The 22559-nt window shown below is 43.5% G+C and overlaps 1 protein-coding gene and 1 long non-coding RNA gene across 4 annotated transcripts in view; both read left to right on the top strand.

Moving 5' to 3' along the window:
* The first annotated feature begins 3282 nt into the window (after positions 1-3282).
* Positions 3283-4852, top strand: LOC129622533 (uncharacterized). Its single transcript, XR_008700043.1, has 2 exons — positions 3283-3590; positions 4441-4852. It is a non-coding gene; the product is annotated as an uncharacterized LOC129622533 (long non-coding RNA).
* Positions 4853-6089: 1237 nt separating this feature from the next.
* The window catches only part of DDX1 (DEAD-box helicase 1), a 40072-nt gene continuing 23602 nt past the window's right edge, over positions 6090-22559 (top strand). Inside the window, exons 1-6 of one of the 3 annotated variants that reach the window (XM_055540890.1) lie at positions 6090-6241; positions 17039-17090; positions 17402-17465; positions 18573-18602; positions 19386-19482; positions 21399-21446. In XM_055540890.1, coding sequence (XP_055396865.1) covers positions 6199-6241; positions 17039-17090; positions 17402-17465; positions 18573-18602; positions 19386-19482; positions 21399-21446 — 334 coding nt within the window. In that variant the 5' untranslated portion in view covers positions 6090-6198. Of the gene's footprint in view, positions 6242-14061; positions 14205-15649; positions 15724-17038; positions 17091-17401; positions 17466-18572; positions 18603-19385; positions 19483-21398; positions 21447-22559 lie in introns of those variants that run through there. The other 2 variants (XM_055540891.1, XM_055540892.1) reach the window with 2 other exon arrangements.

The raw sequence follows: 22559 nt of genomic DNA, 5'->3' as shown, positions 1-22559 counted from the left end.
GGCTATTTCAGAGAGGAGCTACCAGACAGAATTTGGGGAAAGAGCTTGCTCCGGGGAAGGGCTCACAGGTCCTGCTTGGTTACGTGTCCACTTTCAGAAATGTGGACTACAATTGTCATGAGTATTCCTTTCCTATTCTGTTATGAATTTGTGGTTCATAAAGATACATATATATGTATATATTTACATACACACACACACACACACAAAGCAAATAGCTTTATTTCATCCCCTTTCTTATCCCTTTATCATGTAAGATGTTTTTATTTTATGTCATAGTATTTAAGTATTGATAACTTTACATCATTCAAGTAACAAGATATCAAGAAGAGTAAACTTCATGCAAGGACCTTGCACCATCCCCTGAGGAAAGTATTTCAGTTGTACACAGGACAGTTGTATCATGTTACATAGATGTATGACCTTGTTGTCATCTTTATTTTGCGATTAAGTGTGATTTAGGGAGATGGCTATGGGTGAGTTGGACACAACTGAAGAGACTTAGCATGCACATGGGTGGGTGCCAGATTGACAAAGGATGGAATTGTGATGGTTAATTCTATGTGTCAATACATCTGGATAAAGTTGAGACTCATCCAAGCAGTTGAAGGCCTCGATAGAACAAAAGGCAGACCTCCCTCAAACAAGAGGAAACTGCTGGCAGACAGCCTTTGGACTTCAACTGCATTACTGGCAACTCCTGACTCTCCTGTCTGAAAGCCCACCCTGTAGATTCTGACCTTGCCAACCCGCATAATGGCATGAGGAGTGTCTTAAAATAAATCTCTTTCCCACATACACACCTCCTATTGGTTCTGTTTCTCTGAAGAACTCTAATACATGGCCACACAAATGCGTGGCCTGTCCACGTGCTGGGCTTACAAGGAGATGCTGACCTTCCCCCTTTAAGGGGTGGGGTCTATGATTTCCTTGAACCTGGCAGGCCTTTGTAACTGACTCAGTTAGTACAATGAGGAGGAAGTGATGCTGCTAAGCCTCTGAAGCTTGGTCAATAAAGACCACATGGTCCATGGGATGCTGCCTTTGGAATACAACCACTATGTTGTGAGAAAGCCCAGGCCACGTGGAGGGGCCACCACTGGCCAACGGCCCCAGCTGGGGCTGTTGTGACATAAGCATTGCTTCCTAGGCAGGTTGATAAGAAGCCCAGGAGTCCCCAAGGAGAGAGGGGTTGGGGTTCTCGAGGAGGAGATAGGGGTGTGGAATTCTCAAGGAGGAGGAAAGGACAATTTTTTTTTTTTTTTCTCTACATTCCTTGGTCTTATTAACATAAAATGTGTTTGGGTTTTTTTTTTTTTTTTTTTTTTTTCTTTAAGCCTGGAACGGATGATTACACAACTCAATTTAAACTCTGTGAAAGAAAGAAAGTGAAAGAAAGTCGCTCAGTCATGTCCGACTCTTTGTGATCCCATGGACTATAGCCTACCAGGTTCTTCCATCCATGGGATTTTCCAGGCAAGAATACTGGAGTGGATTGCCATTTCCTTCTGCAGGAGATCTTCCCGACCCAGGGATTCAACCCAGATCTCCCGCATTGTAGGCAGACACTTTACCATCTGAGCCACCAGGAAAGGTCTAACTCAGTTTAAACTCTGTTAGATCAGATCAGTCGCTCAGTCGTGTCTGACTCTTTGCAACCCCATGAATCTCAGCATGCCAGGCCTCCCTGTCTATCACCAACTCCCAGAGTTCACTCAGACTCATGTCCATCAGTCAGTGATGCCATCCAGCCATCTCATCCTCTGTTGTCCCTTTCTCCTCTTGCTCCCCATCCCTCCCAGCATCAGAGTCTTTTCCAATGAATCAACTCTTCGCATGAGGTGGCCAAAGTACTGGAGTTTCAGCTTTAGCATCATTCTTTCCAAAGAAATCCCAGGGCTGATCTCCTTCAGAATGTACTGGTTGGATTTCCTTGCAGTCCAAGGGACTCTCAAGAGTCTTCTCCAACACCACAGTTCAAAAGCATCAATTCTTCAACGCTCAGCCTTCTTTACAGTCGAACTCTCACATCCATACATGACCACAGGAAAAACCATAGCCTTGACTAGACGGACCTTTGTTGGCAAAGTAATGTCTCTGCTTTTGAATATGCTATCTAGGTTGGTCATAACTTTCCTTCCAAGGAGTAAGCGTCTTTTAATTTCATGGCTGCAGTCACCATCTGCAGTGATTTTGGAGCCCAGAAAAATAAAGTCTGACACTGTTTCCACTGTTTCCCCATCTATCTCCCATGAAGTGATGGGACTGGATGCCATGATCTTCGTTTTCTGAATGTTGAGCTTTAAGCCAACTTTTCACTCTCCACTTTCACCTTCATCAAGAGGCGTTTGAGTTCCTCTTCACTTTCTGCCATAAGGGTGGTGTCATCTGCATATCTGAGGTTATTGATATTTCTCCTGACAATCTTAATTCCAGCTTGTGTTTCTTCCATCCCAGCATTTCTCATGATGTACTCTGCATACTAGGGATTAAATAAAAACAATGTATGCTGCTTGAGGACAGTTTCTCCTTCCTGAAAAACCTTCTGGCTAATCCTGTTATCTTGAAATGTAAATTATGGGAGTGAGTCTAGTCAGATCTTTACAACCTTGAGACATCCTTTTGACTTATTGTAATAACTAATTAAAGTATATAACTCCCTTGCTAACACTAGCGAGGGGGGCACTCTCCAACCCCCTTCTGATGTCTATGTCAGAAGCTTTCTCTGTCCTTTCTCTTACTTTAATATAACTCTGCTACATAAAAGCTCTTGAGTGATCAAGACTGGTTCCTGGTCCTGAAGCTAAATCTTCTTCGGAGATCATGAATCCAACATCATAAGCTACCAGCATCAGGTATGTCATGTGAGTGAATGAACCTTCAAATGATTCCAACCCCCAGCCTTGGAGTTGTTCACCTGAGGTGCTAGTTACTGAGGAACAGAGAAAAGCCATCCCTTCTGTGCCCATGCAGGCTCCTCACTCATAGACTCGACAAGCATAATAAATGGAGCTCTTATGCCACTACATTTGGGGGTACTTTGTTATGCAGTCACAATAACTGGAACATCACTACTCAGAGTGACACCTGAAGCAGCCTTCACCAATTCCCAGTCTTACTATTGCAGCATCTTGGGAACCTTTGACCAGGCAGGATATATTTCCATATTCAAAATTATTTTCTCCAGGCGTTTTGAAGAATTCTTGACCATCCATATTATCAACCCCTCTCTCTTTAAAAATAGCAAGTGGTCTTAATTCAGTCTGCTTCAAATAACAATCACAGACCTTGTTAACAAGTGATCAGTTTCACAGATGGGAAGAATGTGAGATAAAGCGAGGACCCTGGGAGAGGGGCTGAGAAGGCAAGCCTGTCCCCTGGCTGCAGATGCAACATGGGTGTTTTTTTGCAGGGAATGAAACTCAGGTCCTGGCAGATCCTGGGCAACTGGATTCAGGACATTTGTCAGCTGCACAGTCTGTTCTTAAACACCCACAACCTTCCAGGCTGTGTTCTCTTGCTCAGACTCTAAGTGGGGCACCATTTCCCCAAGAGCCATCAGCATCCCCGACAGGAGATGATGAACACAGGTGATGGTTCTGGGGGTAGAGGTGTGCAGGAGGGGTTGGGGTAGGGTAGGAGGGAGGCGGATGCTCATGCCTGCTGGCCAGTCAGCACCCAGGCGTAAATCGTGTCCCTGCCTGCCTTGCTTATAATGAGACTGACCCAGTTAGCGTGATCTCTTTTTCTATTTTACAGTCCCTCTGAAACTCATCCGAGTTGCCCTTTGTCTTCTCCTTTCCATATATCTGGAGTGATGGACTTTATGGCCACTTCTTCGGGGGATACAGAATTATAGATCTCTGGATTTATGTCTGTTTGCTGGGCCCCCTCTGGTCCTGGCATCATAAGGTGAATGCTGGGGCAGCAAGAATGATGTTGCCTTCTAATAGATCTGGATCCATTTCTGACAGCTTATTTTGACAAAAGCATAAAATTCAATGATTGTTGCTTAGCTCAGAAGCCGTAGGAAATTCAGAGGGAGAAAAAGAGAATGTTTAAACATGAGCCTTTCCTGTCTCCAAACTGCTTTCTGAGTTAGGTAAACTGTGAATAACAGGGTAAGCTAAGCCAACAAATGACAACAAAGGCTGGTCTAGAAGGAAGATGATTTATCCCACAGGATGCTGTACAAACAGGATTTTTCCTGATGTTAAGGGATGGCCACCTGCTACTTGAACAGATGAGGGGTCCGTTAGGGAAGCAGGGGGATGTGGAAGGCAGCCTCTGAACTGGGTCCCCAAATGATCCTTCCTTGTCCACTGGTCCCCATGTTTCCAACTGACTAGACCTCTGTGGCCATGAGATATGGCAGTAGTGATAGTGTGACTTTTATGGCTAGGCTATAGAAGCTATCACTCCCTCTGCTTTGCTTTCTAGGATCCCTGGCTTCAGTGGCAAGCAGGGAGGAGTTTAGGGGACACCAGCAGTCATCGCATGAGAGCCTTCAACTTCCTGCTGGAAGAGGTCCAAATGGAGAACAGAGGCCTCCTGCCAACTGCTCCAGAGTCACAAGAGCTGGCGACCTCTACAAGCTGATCCCTGCCTGCCCTTCCCCTACACCCCCACCCAGACTTCAGATGACTGCAAACCAGGCGCGCAGCTTTACTACAACAGAAAGAACGGCTTTGTGTGGATGTCCCCAGTCTAGCTGCTCCCGAATTCCTACTCCCCAGAAGCTGTGAGCAATAGTAAATGTTCTTGTTTTAAGTCACTAGATTTTGGGTTCACTTGTTTTGTAGCAATAGATAACTAATAAGAAAGAAAAAAATAAAGTGAAGATGCTCTGGCATGTCTGACTCTTTGCGACCCCGTGGACTGTAGCCCACCAGGCTCCTCTGTCCATGGGATTCTCCAAGCAAAAATACTGGATGGGTTGCCATTTCCTTCTCCAGGGAATCTTCCTGACCTAGGGATCAAACCCAGGTCTCCTGCGCTGCAGGCAGACACTTTATCGTCTGAGTTACCAGGGAAGCCCATTAGATAACTAATGGGGGTATAAAAATTAGGATTAGGTTTGGTCATTTGGAAGAGAAAATCCAAAACAAAGAAGATAAGTGTTTATTTCTCTCTCTTGTAAGAAATCTAGAGTCAGTTCTGGCTGGTATGGTGCTCCTTGGAGCCAGAAACTCAAGCTAGTTCTCTCTTGTTCTGCCATCCTCCGTATATGGCTCTTTCCAAGGCCCAAAAAAGCTGCTCAAGCCCTAGCCATTGTATCCCTATTCCAGCAAGAGGAAGGAACAAGAGTAAGAAGGATGCACCAACTCCATTAATGACACTTCTGTTTATATGCCAATGGCCAGAACACAAGCATATGACCCAGCCACCATGGAGGGTTAAGAAGAGACTCATTATTCTGGGAAGCCATATATCTGGCTTATTGTCAGAAATTTAAGGGAAAACAAATAAACGCTGGGGTAAACTAGCAATATCTGTGAGCTGGGGATTGGCATTAAGCAGGATTTGCTGCTAGTTGCTAGCTTAGCTAAATCCGAATAATAATTAGGAGTTTGTCAAGGAGAGAGGCATGGTGTCCTACAGATGATTGCAGACTATCTACTATTCTTTGCATTAAGTTGTTGCTGTTGTTAAGTGGATAAGTCGTGTCTGACTCTTTGCGACCCCATGGACTGTAGCCCACCAGGATCCTCTGTCCATAGGCTTTCCCAGGCAACAGTACTGGAGTGGGTTGCCATTTCCTTCTCTAAGGGATCTTCCCAACCCAGGGATGGAACCTGTGTCTCCTGCATTGGCAGGCAGATTCTTTACCACTGAGCCACCTGGGAAGCCTTCTTGCATCTAGAGGTGGAGCCTATTTCTCTTCCTCATGAATCTGGGCTGTGCTGGTCATGTGACCTGTAATGACAAACGGAACTTGGCAGAAGTGACACTGAGCTACTTCCACAGCTGACTTAAAAGGTACACAGCCTTGGCTTTCTATTTTGGGGCCCTCTTCCCTTGAAACCCAGCTACCGTGTAGGAAGTCTGTCTTCCCTGGATTAATCCTGCTGTGGGAAAGCCTAAGATGGACATCTGGAGAGAACAAGCCCATGGATGGGAGCCCTGCAGTACCAGGCATGAGAGCGAAGCCTTCTCAGACCGTCCAGTCCAGCCCACCAACTGAATGTACCCAAGGGAATGACCCCCAGCTCATACTGCATGGAACAGAAGAACCAGTCAGGTAAGCCCTGCCTAAATTCTAGGCTTACAGAATCATGACCAATAAATCAGCTATTGTACTTGTTTGGAGGTATTACTTAGCAATAGATAAGTGAAACTGAAAGAGGAAGGCTATTCTTGGGAGAGGAAACAGCATAAGCAAACATTTAGTGGAGAGGGGCAATCTGCTCTATGCAAGGAATTCTACATGGTCTGATGTGTTGAAGGGTACAGTGGCCTTAGGGTACCTGCTGATAGGAAGGTCTGGTGTGTGCCATCCTCTGGAGGGTGGAATCAGGAGTCTAATACCAAGAGATTTCAAAGTGGAGAGGGTGTCCTGATGGAGGGTTGGCCACATCCACTCACAGCATACGGATGTAAGAGTGGGACCATAAAGAAGGTTGAGCACCGAAGAACTCCCCTGTGGCTTAGATGATAAAGTGTCTGCCTACAATGCGGGAGACCTGGGTTTGATCCCTGGGTTGGGAAGATCTCCTGGAGAAGGAAATGGCAACCCATTCCAGTATTCTTGCCTGGAAAATCCCATGGACGGAGGAACCTGGTAGGCTACAGTCCATGGGACATCTCCTTTCCTTTCCTTTACTTTACAACTGTGATGCTGGAGAAGCCTCCTGAGAGTCCCTTGGACTGCAAGGAGATCAAACTAGTCAATCCTAAAGGAAATAATCCTGAATATTCACTGGAAAGAACGATGCTGAAGATCCAATACTTTGGCCACCTGATATGAAGAGCTGACGCACTGGAAAAGATCCTGATGCAAGGGATATATACACTACCATATACAGGAAAGATTGAAGGCAGAAGGAAAAGTGGGCAACAGAGGATGAGACAGTTGACTGGCATCACCAACTCAATGGACAGGAGTTTGACCAAATTCTGGGATATAGCGAAGGACAGGGAAGCCTGGCCTGCCGTAGTCCATGAGGTTGCAAAGAGTTGGACACGACTTCACAACTGAAAAACACAACAGCAACAACTCACAGCAGGATTCAGGATCCAGAGCATTGCTGCTAAGTTCTCTCTTCTTCTAAGATGTAGATCTGTGGGCAAACTTCCTGGGGAAGCTTTGAGGAGTGAGACATTACCTGGGTGGAATGATGAATGGGTTTGTATTATGTATTGGGAGGAAGGACTTGGGGGATGGGTTATATAATGAAAGTATTGCATTTTCTAATTGACTTCTTTCACATTAAAACAATTCTCTCTTGCTGTTTCCTTCTTGGTGATGGCTAGATCCTTAAAAGCTGGGAAGGAGGGCTCAGGAAATTTAGAGTCATTTCCGCCATTGCATATGGCGCATTCATTTCATCTTCATTTTTGGTTGTGAGGAAATGAACATATATTCAAGCGTTGTTTTTGATAGTGCCTTCATGACTGGGGCCATGACTTTAGAGCCACAGTAAGTTTCTTACTGCTCTACTCTAGAACATTTCAAGAAATGATCTGAGGGATCATTACACAATATCTCTATGGATGAATGTTTCGTCTCCTTCCTTCATATCTGTTAGGAATGTGTTAGGTGGCAAGCTAGAGGGTATTAACAGTAGCTCAAATATATAAGACATTTTCCAGCTACAAGACATCTAGCAGCAGACAGACCTGGGCTGGTAACGTAGCTCACCACCATTCATCAAGGATCCAGTCTCCTGATTTCTGCTTCAAAAGCCTTAGCATGAAGCCATCTTAGTGGCTCATCTCTGCCTTTCCAGGGAGCATGTCCAGAAGACAAAGAGTATCTGCCAGTCAGATCTTTCCTTTTAAAAAAGGAACTTTCATTTTCATCTAGGCAGAAGTGGATCTCGTGCTGTCTCTCTACAAGGGAGTCTGGAAAGGCAACCTTTTCTTTTTTTCTTTTCCCAGGCTGTATAATAGTGCTTCCCTGGTGGCTCAGAGGTTAAAGTGTCTGCCCGCAATGCGGGAGACCTGGGTTGGATCCCTGGGTTGGGAAGATCCCCTGGAGAAGGAAATGGCAACCTACTCCAGTGTTCTTGCCTTGAGAATCCCATGGACAGAGGAGCCTGGTGGGCTACAGTCCACGGGGTCGCAAAGAGTTGGACTTGACTGAGTGACTTCACTTTCACTTTCATAACAGAGACGGGCAAGGGGAAAGGGTGAGGGCTTCGCTGGTGGCTCAGACAGTAAAGAATCCACCTGCAATACAGGAGACCCTGGTTCAATTCCTGGGTCAGGAAGATCTCCTGGAGAAGAGAATGGTTACCCACTCTAGTATTCTTGCCTGGAGAATTCCATGGACAGAGGAGCCTCGCAGGCTCCTGTTCACCGGGTCACAAAGAATCGGAAATGACTCAGCATCTCACACTTTCACTTCACTTTCAAGGGGAAAGGGGAATGTGTGTGGCCAGTCCATGGACTCCTTCATGGGGGCCATCCCCTCTACACTCTCAAGGGCCAGCATAACTCAAGGATGTATTTTTTAGGGCTGCCTTTGCAGTTAAAATCCATCTGGTCTGCAGTGACCTATACTACACCTTACCTGAAAATACGTATCACAGTCTCTCTTGGGTGCATGGATATTACAGGAAAATTCCACCAAACACTCTTGGCTATGGGTCCAAAACGTTCAATTACATAAAATGCTGGGTTATTGTGAAGTTATGGAAATAAAAGTTGGTGGAAAAGTCCCAGCTGGGAGTTTTAATTACCTTTGCAGGTTTACCCAGCATGGCTGCAGTTACCTGTTTGGTGCCGTCAGCTCAGCTACAATTTGGCGCCACCTAGTGGTGGCTGTCTTCCCACCTAATTATTTATGTAGAGTTTCCGGGACCAGGTGGAGAAGGGAACGGCAATCCAATCCAGTATTCTTGTCTGTAAAATCGCACGGACAGAGGCTCCTGGTGGGCTACAGTGCATGCGGTTGCAAAGAGTTGGACACGACTGAGCGACTAGGCACACACAGATAAAGAAAAGCTGCCTGGCTATTTTCATCACAACTATAGTCTCATTTCTGTTATTAAATTATTGGGTCCAGTGTTATGTGGAGAAGGCAATGGCACCCCACTCCAATACTCTTGCCTGGAAAACCCCATGGACGGAGGAGCCTGGTGGGCTGCCCTCTCTGGGGTCGCACAGAGTCGGACACGACTGAAGTGACTTAGCAGCCAGTGTTATGATCAAAATTCACAACTTGAACCAAAAGGACAGCTTCCTTCTTCCCAGCTTAGCAATGCTGTGAAGGGTGTAGTCACTCTCATTTCTGCTCTCCTGTCTCCCATTAACTATTGTTTCTGACCCTTGGGGAGAGATAACATCTGGCAGAAAGGAGACTCACCTTTGGTTGGCGGGTCCCTTTGTGATCTGAATCTGGTGCTCTTGGGATCAATCATGCCCAAGGTTGATTTTTTTAGCTCAGAGGTACTTTTTGTTGGTTTCTTGGGAGATTCTTGTGCTGGTATTCTCCAAACGCAACTCACATGATGCAGGTGACGTCTGTCCTCGGGTTAAAGTGTTAGTCCCTCAGCCGGGTCCAATTCTTTGCGACCGCCATGGACTGTAGCCTGCCAGGCTCTTCTGTCCATGGAATTTTCCAGGCAAGAATACTGGAGTGGGTAGCCATTGCTTTCTCTATGGGACCTTCCTGACCCAGGGATTGAACCTGCGTCTCCTGCATTGCAGGCAGATTCTTTACCATCAGAGCCACCAGGGAGGCCCCCATCTGTTTAAAAGTATGAATAAAATGGGGTCCTTTGGGGATCTGTCTGCTGCATCCTTTAGCTTCTCCAGGCAGCTCTCTTGGGCACATTCCCTTTGAAGAGAGCTTCAAGGCCACCCTCCACAGGTGCAGTTAGCCCTGAGGGGGAAGGTCACACATATTCCCCCGCAGTTGCTGGAACTGCAGTCTGCTTACACAGCTGCCTTCTCTTCCCTCCGGCTCTTTTTCTGCCCTGCTGCCTTGGTGCCCTCTAGTCACAGCTTCTCAGAGTATGCCTTCTGCTTCCCAAACTCCTGAGATCAAAAGTTCTGAGTAGTCCCCCGGAAAATGCTTCATCTCTTGAGCTAGGAAAAATATGGGGTATATGGTATCTATTCAGAACTGCTACACTGCATAACTCTCAGGTGTACCACTTATATAAATTGATACAAAATAGAATGAGAATATAGAATATACTGTGAATGGTGCCTCCTGGAGGTGGGAGGCTGCAGCTCCGCCTGATTTGATTACCTCTGGAACTTCAGGTGGTGGGTCCTCTTACAGGTCCTAGTGTAATAAGAGAGCTAACACACATAGGAGACGGGGACGACAGAGGATGAGATGGCTGGACGCATCACGGACTCGATGGACGTGAGTCTGGGTGAACTCCGGGAGTGGGTGATGGACAGCGAGGCCTGACGTGCTGCAATTCATGGTGTCGCAAAGAGTCGGACACGACTGAGCGACTGAACTGAACACACATAGACAGTGCTGTGCACAGTTGTAGATGCTTTACCTATTATATTCAGTCCTCATACCAGTCCTTCAAGGCCGACATTATTCATGGTTATTTCACAAAAGAGTGAACTGAAGCCCAAATTTGTTCAAGGTTACACAGCTGAGTGCTATCATTGTAAACAACTGTTTTGTTGATATCTATACAACAAAAGTCAAATTAACTTAAAAACTTTTTAAAACAAGAAAAACCAGTTTAGAAAGCTTCCTTGAGGTCTTCTCAATGGTTTCACAGATGCTGCTGCTGCTGCTAAGTCGCTTCAGTCGTGTCCGACTCTGTGCGACCCCATAGACGGCAGCCCACCAGGCTCCCCCGTCCCTGGGATTCTCCAGGTAAGAACACTGGAGTGGGTTGCCATTTCCTTCTCCAATGCATGAAAGTGGAAAGTGAAAGTGAAGTCGCTCAGTCATGTCTGACTCTTTGCAACCCCATGGACTGCAGCCCACCAGCCTTCTCCATCCATGGGATTTTCCAGGCAAGAGTACTGGAGTGGGGTGCCATCGCCTTCTCCGTCACAGATGCTAATAAGAGCAATTAAGAACATCAGCAAAAAACTTGAAAAAACACAAAAAATATCTAGCTATTGTTTCAATGAGGTAAAAATCTTTTTCTTTTAAAAAAAGGAATTACCGCAAATGAATTTTAAAAAAGTTCTTTGGATGGTTATTCAAAATGGGATAAGTAAAATACACATTTATGTTGATTAAAACAAGATTTGATATTACTACCCTATGTAAAGTTGGTTTCCCTTGTGGCTGAGACTGTAAAAAATTTGCCTGCCAATGTGGTAGACCCAGGTTTGATCCTTGGGTTAGAAAGATCCCCTGGAAAAGGGCATGGCAACCCACTCCAGTATTCTTTCCTGGATAATTCCATGAACAGAGGAGCCTGGAAGGCTATAGTCTATGGGGTCACAAAGAATCGGACATGACTGAGTGACTAACACTAACGCACACCTAGCAAGAGGCAGGGCTAGAATTCAAACCCAGAGAGTATGGCTCCCGAAGCTGTCGTTCTAAGTCCATCTGAAACGATTTGCCTGAGGTTTCCTTTTCTCCTGTCCGTCTGTGGCTAGCTACTCATGGTACAGCAAGCACCCTGAGGTTACGCAGATGTGGCTCAGCTACTACTGCTGTCCAGTAGCCACATGGCTTTCGGTTCAGTTCAGTTCAGTCGCTCAGTCGTGTCTGACCCTTTGCGACATCATAGACTGCAGCACGCCAGGCCTCCCTGTCCAACACTAACTCTGGGAGCTTGCTCAAACTCATGACCATCGAGTCAGTGATGCCATCCAACCATCTCATCTTCTGTCATCCCCTTCTCCTCTTGACTTCAATCTTTTCCAGCATCAGGGTCTTTTCAGTGAGTCAGTTCTTTCCATCAGGTGGACAAAGTATTGGAGTTTCAGCTTCAGCATCAGTCCTTCCAATGAATGCTCAGGACTGATTTCCTTTAGGATGGACTGGTTCGATCTTCTTGCAGCCCAAGGGACTTTCAAGAGTCTTCTCCAACGACCACAGTTCAAAAGCATCAGTGCTTTGGTGCTCAACTTTGTTTATAGTCCAACTCCCACATCCATACATAACTACTGGAAAAACCACAGCCTTGACTAGACAGACCTTTGTTGGCAAAATATGTCTCTGCTTTTTAATATGCTATCTAGGTTGGTCATAATTTTTCTTCCAAGGAGTAAGTGTCTTTTAATTTCATGGCTGCACTCACCATCTGAAGTGATTTTGGAGCCCAATAAAATAAGGTCTGTCACTGTTTCTCCATCTATTTGCCATGAAGTGATGGGACTAGATGCCATGATCTTAGTTTTCTGAATGTTGAGTTTTAAGCCAACTTCTTCACTCTCCTCTTTCACTTTCATCAAGAGGCTCTTTAGTTCTTCATTTTCTACCATAAGGGTGGTGTCATCTGTATATCTGATGTTATTGATATTTCTCCTGGCAATCTTGATTTCAGCTTGTGCTTTCATCCATCCCAGTGTTTCTCATGATGTACTCTGCATATGAGTTAAATAAGCACGGTGACAATATACAGTCTTGATGTACTCCTTTTCCTATTTGGAACCAGTCTGTTGTTTCACGTCCAGTTCTAACTGTTGCTTCCTGACCTGCATACAGATTTCTCAGGAGGCAGGTCAGGTGGTCTGGTATTCCCATCTCTTTCAGAATTTTCCACAGTTTATTGTGATCCACACAGTCAAAGGCTTTGGCATAGTCAATAAAGCAGAAATAGATATTTTTTGGAACTCTCTTGCTTTTTCAATGATCCAACAGATGTTGCCAATTTGATCTCTGGTTCCTCTGCCTAAAACCAGCTTGAACATCTGGAAGTTCACAGTTCACGTATTGTTGAAGCCTGGCTTGGAGAATTTTGAGCATTACTTTGCTACTGTGTGAGATGAGTGCTGTTGTGTGGTAGTTTGAGCATTCTTTGGCATTGCCTTTCTTTGGGATTGGAATGAAAACTGACCTTTTCCAGTCCTGTGACCACTGCTGAGTTTTCCAAATTTGCTGGCATATTGAGTGCAGCACTTTCACAGCATCATCTTTTAGGATTTGAAATAGTTCAGGTGGAATTCCATCACTTCCACTAGCTTTGTTTGTAGTGATGTTTCATAAGGGCCACTTGACTTCACATTCAGGATGTCTAGGTCTAGGTGAGTGATCACACCACCATGGTTCTCTGGGTCATGAAGATCTTTTTTGTATAGTTCTTCTACATGGCTTTAGATGGGTTAATTTCTTGACACTTAGTGTCTTCATCTAAAGATGTTAATACTCCTTGGCAGAGATGACGGGAGGATTAAATATTCGTTTACTTTTCATATCTTTCTGCAAAAAGAAGAGTCAAAACTGTATGAACATCAAACAGATTTGAAATTTTCAATACTACATCAAACACTGAGGCTGGGAGGCTGGGAGGCTGGAATCAGTCAAAAATATTTAATAAATGGCTATTGGGTGCCAGGCTCTTCTCTCCCTAGTATTGGTGGCGGAGGGAGGGGGGGGTGGACATTGAGTTCAGTACATTCTCTCCAGGTCATTCACACACCAGAAAGCCCTGCTTATTATCTTTGAGAAGTTGAGGGGTCTGAAGGAGGCAGCCGAGATAACACAGTTTTGTTGTCGGATCATCCTGGGCCCTTGTGTGAGCCTCATTACGAAAGGCCTCCTTCCTTATACGTGTGAAAGTGGTCCTGATGACACACAGCATACTTGACGTAAAAGGTAACTCTGAGTTCGTCTAATGATGACGAGTACTGGCTACTCAGGAAAACCAAGGCGCAGCTCAACTGGGTCTCCGCTGTGAGGTCCAGGGGCGGGTCTTTCTGTGCCCGGAACCGTTCTGTCAAGGCTGTGTGCCTGCCCGGACTTGGAAAGCAGCAGACCCGGGCGGGGGCCGGGCAGGGAGCGGAAGCGCTCGCGGCCAGCTCGCAGCGTGTCCGGGCGGAGGGAGGGAGCGCGAGCTGAGCGGCGGAGGACGGGGCGAAGATGGCGGCCTTCTCCGGTGCGTCCGCGGAGCAGGGGGGCCGGAGCGGGCGGCCCGATCGGCGCCTCGGCTTGGGCCAAGGGGCGGAGAGGGGCCGCGCAGTTCAGGAGGGAGCTGTCTAGGGCGATCTCTTCCTTGCCCGCGCTCGGGGCGGGTTCTGGGGGGACCAGTGGCAGCGCGGGAGGCCCGATCGGTGCGTCTCGCTGTTGCAGGGAGACAGCCTTTTGCTGTCTGGATGCCGGCTGGCTGGCCGGGCCTCCCCGGTGCTCGCTCCCGTCTGTCTCTCCTTCCAGCCGCCCTTTACCCTGCTGTCCTGCCCGATGCGGCGGCGATGCTGCAGCTGCGCTCGGAGCCCCGGGCCTCCTGCGCTTTGACGTGGCGGGTGGTGCAGGGAACCGTCTTCTGCCCGCGCCCGGGGAGGGGCGGGCCGGGCCGGGAGGCAGCGAGGCGCGCGGAGAGGGCTTCCTTGGAAGTGACCATCCTGCATCTAGAGTTTTCCCCAGGCCCTTCCAGAACGAAAAGTCCTAGGCACAAACCTGATCCTTCTTTGTTGTTAAGCGCTGTTACATCAACCGTAACGTTATATATACCTAAGCTATAGGGAAAGCCTTTTCAGCCGCGTAAACACGAGGTCAGCGCACACTTCAAAATCGTTCTTTTCTGGCGATACCCTCTTTCGTTCCGAAAAGGAATTTGAGGTGGCTTACGTAACTGGACAGTTGTTTTTTTCCTTTTTCTTTATCATTCTTCCTTTATACGTCCCCAAGTTGCAGTCAGCCTTACATACTGAAAGTTGTACATTTACCTAGCAATAAATGTATGCAGTTAGGCCAACCATCTTTAATGTTTGTTAACCTATTAAGATGACTTCACATATAACCCAGTATTGTTACTTTCTTCATTTGTCTACTATTAGAACATTAGAAATTCCAGATTTTTAGTTGGGAGGAGGATTTCTGGTGATTTTAGTTGGGTTTCATAGCAGACGAGGAAATCTGCATAGACTGGGAGCTGCTTTTCTTTGACCAGCTCTCCTAAAACAAGATTTCAGAGCTCAGGTGTGCAGAGCAGCTACTCCAGGCTGTCATTTTGTAGGGTCACTTTGAGAGTTATGCAAAGATTTCAGCAATATTAGGGTAAAGGGCTGGAAGAGTCTGTGATGTGAAATAAAGACAATAGTGGAATTAAAGAGCATGAATATTGCTATTTTTCTTTTGAGTATTAAAAATGTTCTGTTTAAAGAAAACATGGTTTCAAAGCAAATCTGCAAAGACCATGACCAGTGTGGAACAAGAAATTGCCTGGAATTTGCTGAAAGCCGTCTTTAGTTGGTGCTTGCAATGTAATAGTTCCACAGGCAAGTTAATACGGATGCAGCCTATTGAAGACCTTCACCCTTTTTTCCAAGCAGTTTACATTTTAGGAGAGAGAATACACCTAGACTCTCATGGGGTCACTTTTTTAAAAGATCAGCTTGGCTGTACTTTTGACCTGGATTAGTTTTTCAATCTGTGGAATTCGTCAAAGAGATTGAGGGGTAAGAGAGCCTGCCTTTTTGGAAGAGATTTTTATGCTTTCTTATGTCATCAATGTTTATATTAATTAGATCACTATATAAAATGTTGGGGCTTCCCAGCTAGCACTAGTGGTAAAGAATCTGCCCACCAGTGCAGGTTCCATCCCTGGGTCAGGAAGATCCCTGGAGAAGGAAATGGCAACCCACTCCAGTATGCTTGCCTGGAAAATTCCAAGGCAAGGGAGCCTGGCTGGCTGCAGTCCATCGGGCCACAAAGAGTTGGCGCTACTGAGCACACATATAAAATGTTAGTATTGTATCTACTGTTGACTTATAATATGAGTCTTCTCACCTGATGTGGTAGAGGGGGGCGTGTGGGAGCTACTTTTGCAGTGGATTATAGATTTATTTTGTCTTTTTACAAACGATTATAAGAAATACAAAATATCCAAATAGTTTATCTTTGGGGTTGGATGTATTTGAGTATTGTTTGTTTTTTAATAGAAATATATACTGTTGTATAGATAACAGTAATAAAAGCTACAGTTTTAAAATGCAGACTTGAAAGATCACTTCTTATTTGGAAAGGACATTTAAGAAATACAACTGACTATTCCGTACAACCCTACAGTTCATTTGAGAAGTGATAAAATTTCAAAATCCAATGAGAAATAACCCGGCCTATTTATTTAGGATTCGCTTTGATGTAAATTACTTAAAACATGTGAACGGGTAAGAACAGAGAAGTTCTTCAGCTGACATTTCCGGTTAACCCAAGTTCTCACCACCAGCCCCTCCCTTTCAGTTCATCATAGTTTTGATTATGGCTACCTGTACATGTGGGCTCCCTCTTCTTACCTGTTCATTTGTCTCAGATCGCTGAGGGTATTCACATGGTCCTCACAGAGGCAAGACACGTGATTTCCACATCATCTCTAGATGAAACACCAAGGTACTGGTCTGGAACCTCTCCAATTCTGGCAGATTTCTCACTAGTGGTAGGAAGGAAACTGTCACCGGTGGCTGCTGTATATCATCACTAAGTGACAGCTGTGTTCCAGGTGCATTACATATGAGTATCTGTAATCTCCCATATCCCTACAATGCAGGCAGTATTTTAGCTCCATTTTCTGTGGGGAAATAGGTATGTAGCTTGCTTAAGGTCACATTGGTAGTGAGAGCTTGAATTTGACTTTGAAGGTCTTTCTCTAAAATTTATACTCAGTAGACATTTGAATGTTGCCTCAAACCTGTTTCACCACTGAACAGTAATTTTAAGAGCAGTATAATTTGTTTAGTACTATGTGTAATCTTTAAAATTAATTTTTATTTTCAGAGATGGGTGTTATGCCTGAGATTGCACAAGCCGTGGAAGAGATGGATTGGCTGTAAGTACCTCTGTCTTTAAAAACTTGTATGTTCCTGTGACAGCAGAGTTTTACAATTTAAAATAACAGTGATTTTATCAAAGATTGTTGGGCCCAGTTGGGTAAGTGAAATTCAGTTTTTTTCTTGTGATTCTTTAAATTGTAGAATTTCCTTTTTAAACGTTGATATATTTTTAGCTGAGAAAAGATTGTTAGTATTTACCAAATAAAATTCTCATCTAGGTTTATTGTTTAACATGACTTAATGAGCTTAGGTGATTTTTTTTTTCTTTCTTTTCACTAACTAAAATTCTTCAAAATGATTCTTCTAGTCTCCCAACTGATATCCAGGCTGAATCGATCCCCCTCATCCTAGGAGGAGGTGATGTCCTTATGGTATGTTTAAACATGGTGGGGTAGTCGGAAGCCAGGGAAACACAATTCTGGGGCTGTTTGTAACCGCACACTTAAAGAGGCCCCATAGGCTTAAAACTGATATTTTCACCAAATTAATTTTGTTTATTTACCAACATTGAAGATCCATATGCTCCATTCAAAATAAGTAGGTAGGAGTTGCAGGGAACACAGAGGTAGATACGATGCAGTCCTTGCCCTTCAGAAGCTTAAACCCAGTAGCTCAGTAAGACAGGTATACAGATAAATGTCATACAAGGGAGGATTTGCCCAAGAAACGCAGTGTGTGACAAGATTCAAGTGGGGATGCAGTTACTCTTCTGCTTGAGGAATTGTAAGGGACTCGGCTTGGAGGAACTAGATTTTGGACAAGGGATGATAAAGGAGAAATGCCCTCCAGGTAGAGAGCACATCGGCAAAAACAGGGAATAGGAGAATGCAGGGTACGATCCCAGAGTAGTTCACTCAGGTGGTAGCATGCCATACATGTGTCTGCGGTGCGGGGGTGGAGAGGTGTAACTTGAGATAAGATGGGAGTATATGGTGGGTCAGATTATCTGAGCCCTTTCTTAAGGGTCATGGTAAAGAATTTGGGTGTTTGTTGGCAGTGGGGATCATTGGACATGTTTAACTAGAGATGCCTTGCATGGTTAGAAGTGTGCTTTTTTATGAAGACTGATTTGGTAGCAGCTTGTAGTATAGCTCTGAGAGGTGAGATGCAGTTGCTGCTAAGTCACTTCAGTTGTGTCCTACTCTTCGCGACCCCATGGACTGCAGCCTACCAGGCTCCTCTGTCTGTGGGATTTTCCAGGCAAAAGTACTGGAGTAGGGTGCCATTGCCTTCTCCGGATATGCAGTTAGGGTGTTAGAATAGTGAGGATTTAGATTTGACTGTTAGCAGTGGGAAAAGCGAACAGATTGCAGAGGGAATGGAAAAGAAATGGCAAGATTGGCAGTAGTCAAAAGAATTGAATGAGGAAATCAGAATAATCTGGCTAGCTTGTGTATCGTTAGAGATTTCTACATGCTATCACGTTAATTTGATTTCTTTAGCTGGCAATTTAAGCTTTATTTGTTTTTTTCATTTAGGCTGCAGAAACAGGAAGTGGAAAAACTGGAGTAAGTAAACTTCTAAGGTGACTTATTTGTAAGAGTTGATTTTTAAAGCAACTTTTGTTGTTCAGTCACCTAAGTTGTGTCCAACTCTTTGTGACCCCGTGGACTGTAGCACGCCAGGCTTCCCTGTCCTTTACCATCTCCTGAAGTCTGCTCAAACTCCTGTCCGTTGAGCCGGTGATGCCATCCAACCGTCTTATCCTCTGTCGTCCTTCTCCTGCCTTCAGTCTTTCCCAGCATCAGGGTCTTTAAACATTGGTTTTTGCTTTGAAATATTTAATCAAATAATCTCCTTCCAAAATGTAAAAAATTTGTTGCTTGCCACTGAGAGCGATATTTTTGTTGCCATGCCAGCTAATTCTGAAAAAGATTTACAAGAGTATGGCTTTAAGAATATAGTTTTAAACTGGTCTTGGAAATAGTTACAATATCTTTAATATTTATACTCACTTCTGAATTTTAATGTAGTGGCTCCAGTAATAAAGAGGTTGCAATTAGGTTGATCTCCTATTGGTCTAGACTAGAGAATAATATTTATCCTTTTCAGTTCATTTCATTCTGTAGGTCCCTACTGCTTATTATTTTGGGCTTCTGGCTGGCTCCTATTTCTTTCATTCAATCAACTCTTATTATCTTACTGATATTTTGGGTTTGGGCAAATTAGAGCAGCAATCAGGAATATGTGTATTATTTAAGGTGCATGCATAATTCTCACAATTTACATTGATTAGTAAACTGTCACTGATATGTCATTACTAATATAGAGCACTCTTGTTTTTTGGCTAGGCTTTCAGTATTCCGGTTATTCAGATAGTGTATGAAACTCTGAAAGACCAACAAGAAGGCAAAAAAGGAAAAGCGACAATTAAAACTGGTGCTTCAGGTGATTTTTTGCACATTATTAATTTCATTTAGTATAAATTAGTAATTCTCATGCTAGATATTTAAAGACATGAGATTTGAGTGTGCACTTTTATTGTTGATATACGGGGGATGGTATTGTCACTTGGTGTTGTGGAAACCATCAATGCTAAAAGTGAGAGCATAAACATTGAAAGACGATCCTTTTTAAAATACTAACATTAGTATTAATTCCTTTGAGAAAATACTGGCATTTTGGAAATTATAGTTATTTTAATGTTTTTCTTAACTTGATAGCTTTTATGCATAATATTGAAGATAAAGGGCTTCCTTGTGTCTCAGCTGGTAAAGAATTTGCCTGCAGTTCAGGAGACCTGGGTTCGATTCCTGGTTTGGGAAGATCCCCTGGAGAAGGGAAAGGCTACCCACTGGAGAATTCCATGGACTGGATTGTCCTTGGGGTTGCAAAGAGATACGACTGAGTGACTTTCACTTTCATTGAAGATAAATTGGTACGATGTTTTACAAAGGCATTGAGGAAGGATTTTACAAATAATTGGTAGAGTAAAACCCCACAGTGGTAGAAAATACTGCCTTCTACAGGGAAAGAGGCATGTGTTGTCCTTTAAGGAAGGAGCCCAAGAAGTTAAAATGTAAAGTGTACATTTTAAACTCAGTTTCATATTTTCAGTCCTGTCTCCATGAAGATTGGTTCTGTTGGTGCCATCAACAATCTTACATCAATTTTCTCATCTTTAAATTTTGTCACTTTTATTAAATGGTTTCTGAATTCCATTCTATCTTGAGTAATCTGTGATTTTATTAAGTCACTTTTGTTTCATGAAACAAAACTCGGTTGTGACACAATTGCAAGCTTAAGTGGCATGAGCTGGCATATCAACTGTTTTCTTCTCAGGAGTTTGAAAGTAACAGTGTTAGAGAGTTTGTAGAATGAACTTATTTGTAAATGAATTGTGAGATAATGGATGTGAACACTAGACTATTAGTCTATTTAGAAATAGTCTGAGAACTTGTAACGGCTATCAGCCATCATTTATGAGAGATGATGACGAAAGGGAACACTCCACAGAAGATAACCTGAATGGTTGTGGTTCTAAAAACCATGTCCTGTTACAGATAAAGAAGCTAGGTACTGAAACATGGAGAAACAAAGAAGAGAGATGGTGTAATTGTTACATCATTGAAGGGATCTGGAGAGAGAATATTGTTCTCCAAAGTACTGTTTAACTTAATTCCTAGTAGCTCACTTGAGCCCACAGTGAATGGAGACGCTCAGAGAACATTCAGAATGTTTAAGCAGATGGTAGATACATTTTGACCAGAAATAGTCCAGAAAAGATTTCTATCTTGGGCTGAAATTGGGCTTGAAAACACATCGAGTTCTCTTTAGCTATTGCGATTCTTTGGTTATCCAGACTCTTAAGATACTTTAGAAAAGGAAAATACTGATTCCCTAGACGTAAGGAGGAAAATACTTTGTGACTTTTGAATTATTTAAGATAAAGGACTGGCTTTTCTTTTAGTTATGATAAAGTGATAATTGGACTCTGATACATTGGTAGGTTGTTTTCACTATGACTGAAGTCTCCAGAACTTCATTTTATTAATGCTCTCATAGTTAGGACACAGATCAGTGCCATCCTGTAAAAAGGCACTGAAACAAGAGAGCAGAAAAGGTTTTAGCCCTTCGTGGGTCAGTGACTATTATTTTTGACATGTTTCAGTTTTCAGTTTCAGTTTTGCCTTTAATCAAAACAGCAACACTTTTAATTGTACATTCCAAATAGCGTGTAAAACTATATTGCATCTAGAGGAGTTATGGTATGATATAAAATATAAAGTATTTGCTTTATTTTCTGTAGAATGTTTTAAATTATGTTTATTTAGGGTTAACTTTTCTTCTTTTAATTTGCTTAGTGCTGAACAAATGGCAAATGAACCCATATGACAGAGGATCTGCTTTCGGTAAGTGGAGAGACTTTAGCAGCATATTTATAATTCAAAAGCTTGTTTTTAATGCAATGCTGAGGAAAGATAAAGAATCCTTATAAACTTATAAGGGGTTCTTGTGTTGATGGATAATAAAGGGTTACTTATTTTAGTAAGAAAGAGGTAAACAGCCAATAAGGAAAATGGGCAAAGTATGTGAATAGGCAGTTCACAGAAGAGCAGATCCAAATGGCAATAAACATGCAAAGGTCAAGTTTATAGGTAGTAGGGAAGTGGAATGTAAAAGTTACAGTGACTGTTTTATACCATCTGATTAGCAAGAATCCAGAAGAGTGATACAAACGTACAAATTGTCTGCCTCTCTAAGAAGCAGTTCCGCATTATCTTTTAGTATTTAAAGAATGTATATTCCTGGAAGACCAAGCTCATTGGGAAAAAATTTCCCATATGCAAGGATATACATTCAGAGCTGTTGGATGCAACATTATTTCTAATGATAAAAACTACCAGCAAAGTAAATGCTGCTGCCAGAATAGTAAACAAAGATTAGGGTGTATCCATGGACTCTTGTGTAGCCATTAGGAAGAACAAGTCAGAACTGTAGAGTTGACTTGGAGGAATTTTCCCCAGGTGTCAGTGAGGAAGAAAATCAGGATACAGAGAAAGGTAGAGGGGGCCTGAGGAATCATGACAAAAACAAGCAACCCCAATGCTGCTCTTCACCATGTGGATCTAGATTAATTATGTACATACGCATAAAGAATTTTAAATACAAAAATGTTTAGGATTTACCTTTGTCACAGAACTTTTTAAAAATTCAGAGGTTTATATGATATACTCATGAGAATTTATACTTTGAGTAAATAATGTAGTTTCTGATAAGGAAAGGAAAATGTGTGATGAGGTGCTTTTTCAAAAGGTTTCTTCTATAGTCAGGTGCCAGATATGATTTGCAAGCCCAAGCCAGGACAAAAGTTGCAGTTTCTAGTAAAGATAAAGGCCAAATGCTTTAGTTAAAGCCGAAAAGCACCAATTAGCGCTATGACTCACTGTGATATATAATATAGAACTTCATGTTTGAGAGTCCTATGTTAGCAATAATAGCCACAGGGTTATTTATTCAGACTT

The sequence above is a fragment of the Bubalus kerabau genome, chromosome 11 (assembly GCF_029407905.1).
Source record: "Bubalus kerabau isolate K-KA32 ecotype Philippines breed swamp buffalo chromosome 11, PCC_UOA_SB_1v2, whole genome shotgun sequence".
Lineage (NCBI taxonomy): Eukaryota > Metazoa > Chordata > Mammalia > Artiodactyla > Bovidae > Bubalus > Bubalus kerabau.
This window is presented reverse-complemented; position numbering and strand designations above follow the sequence as displayed.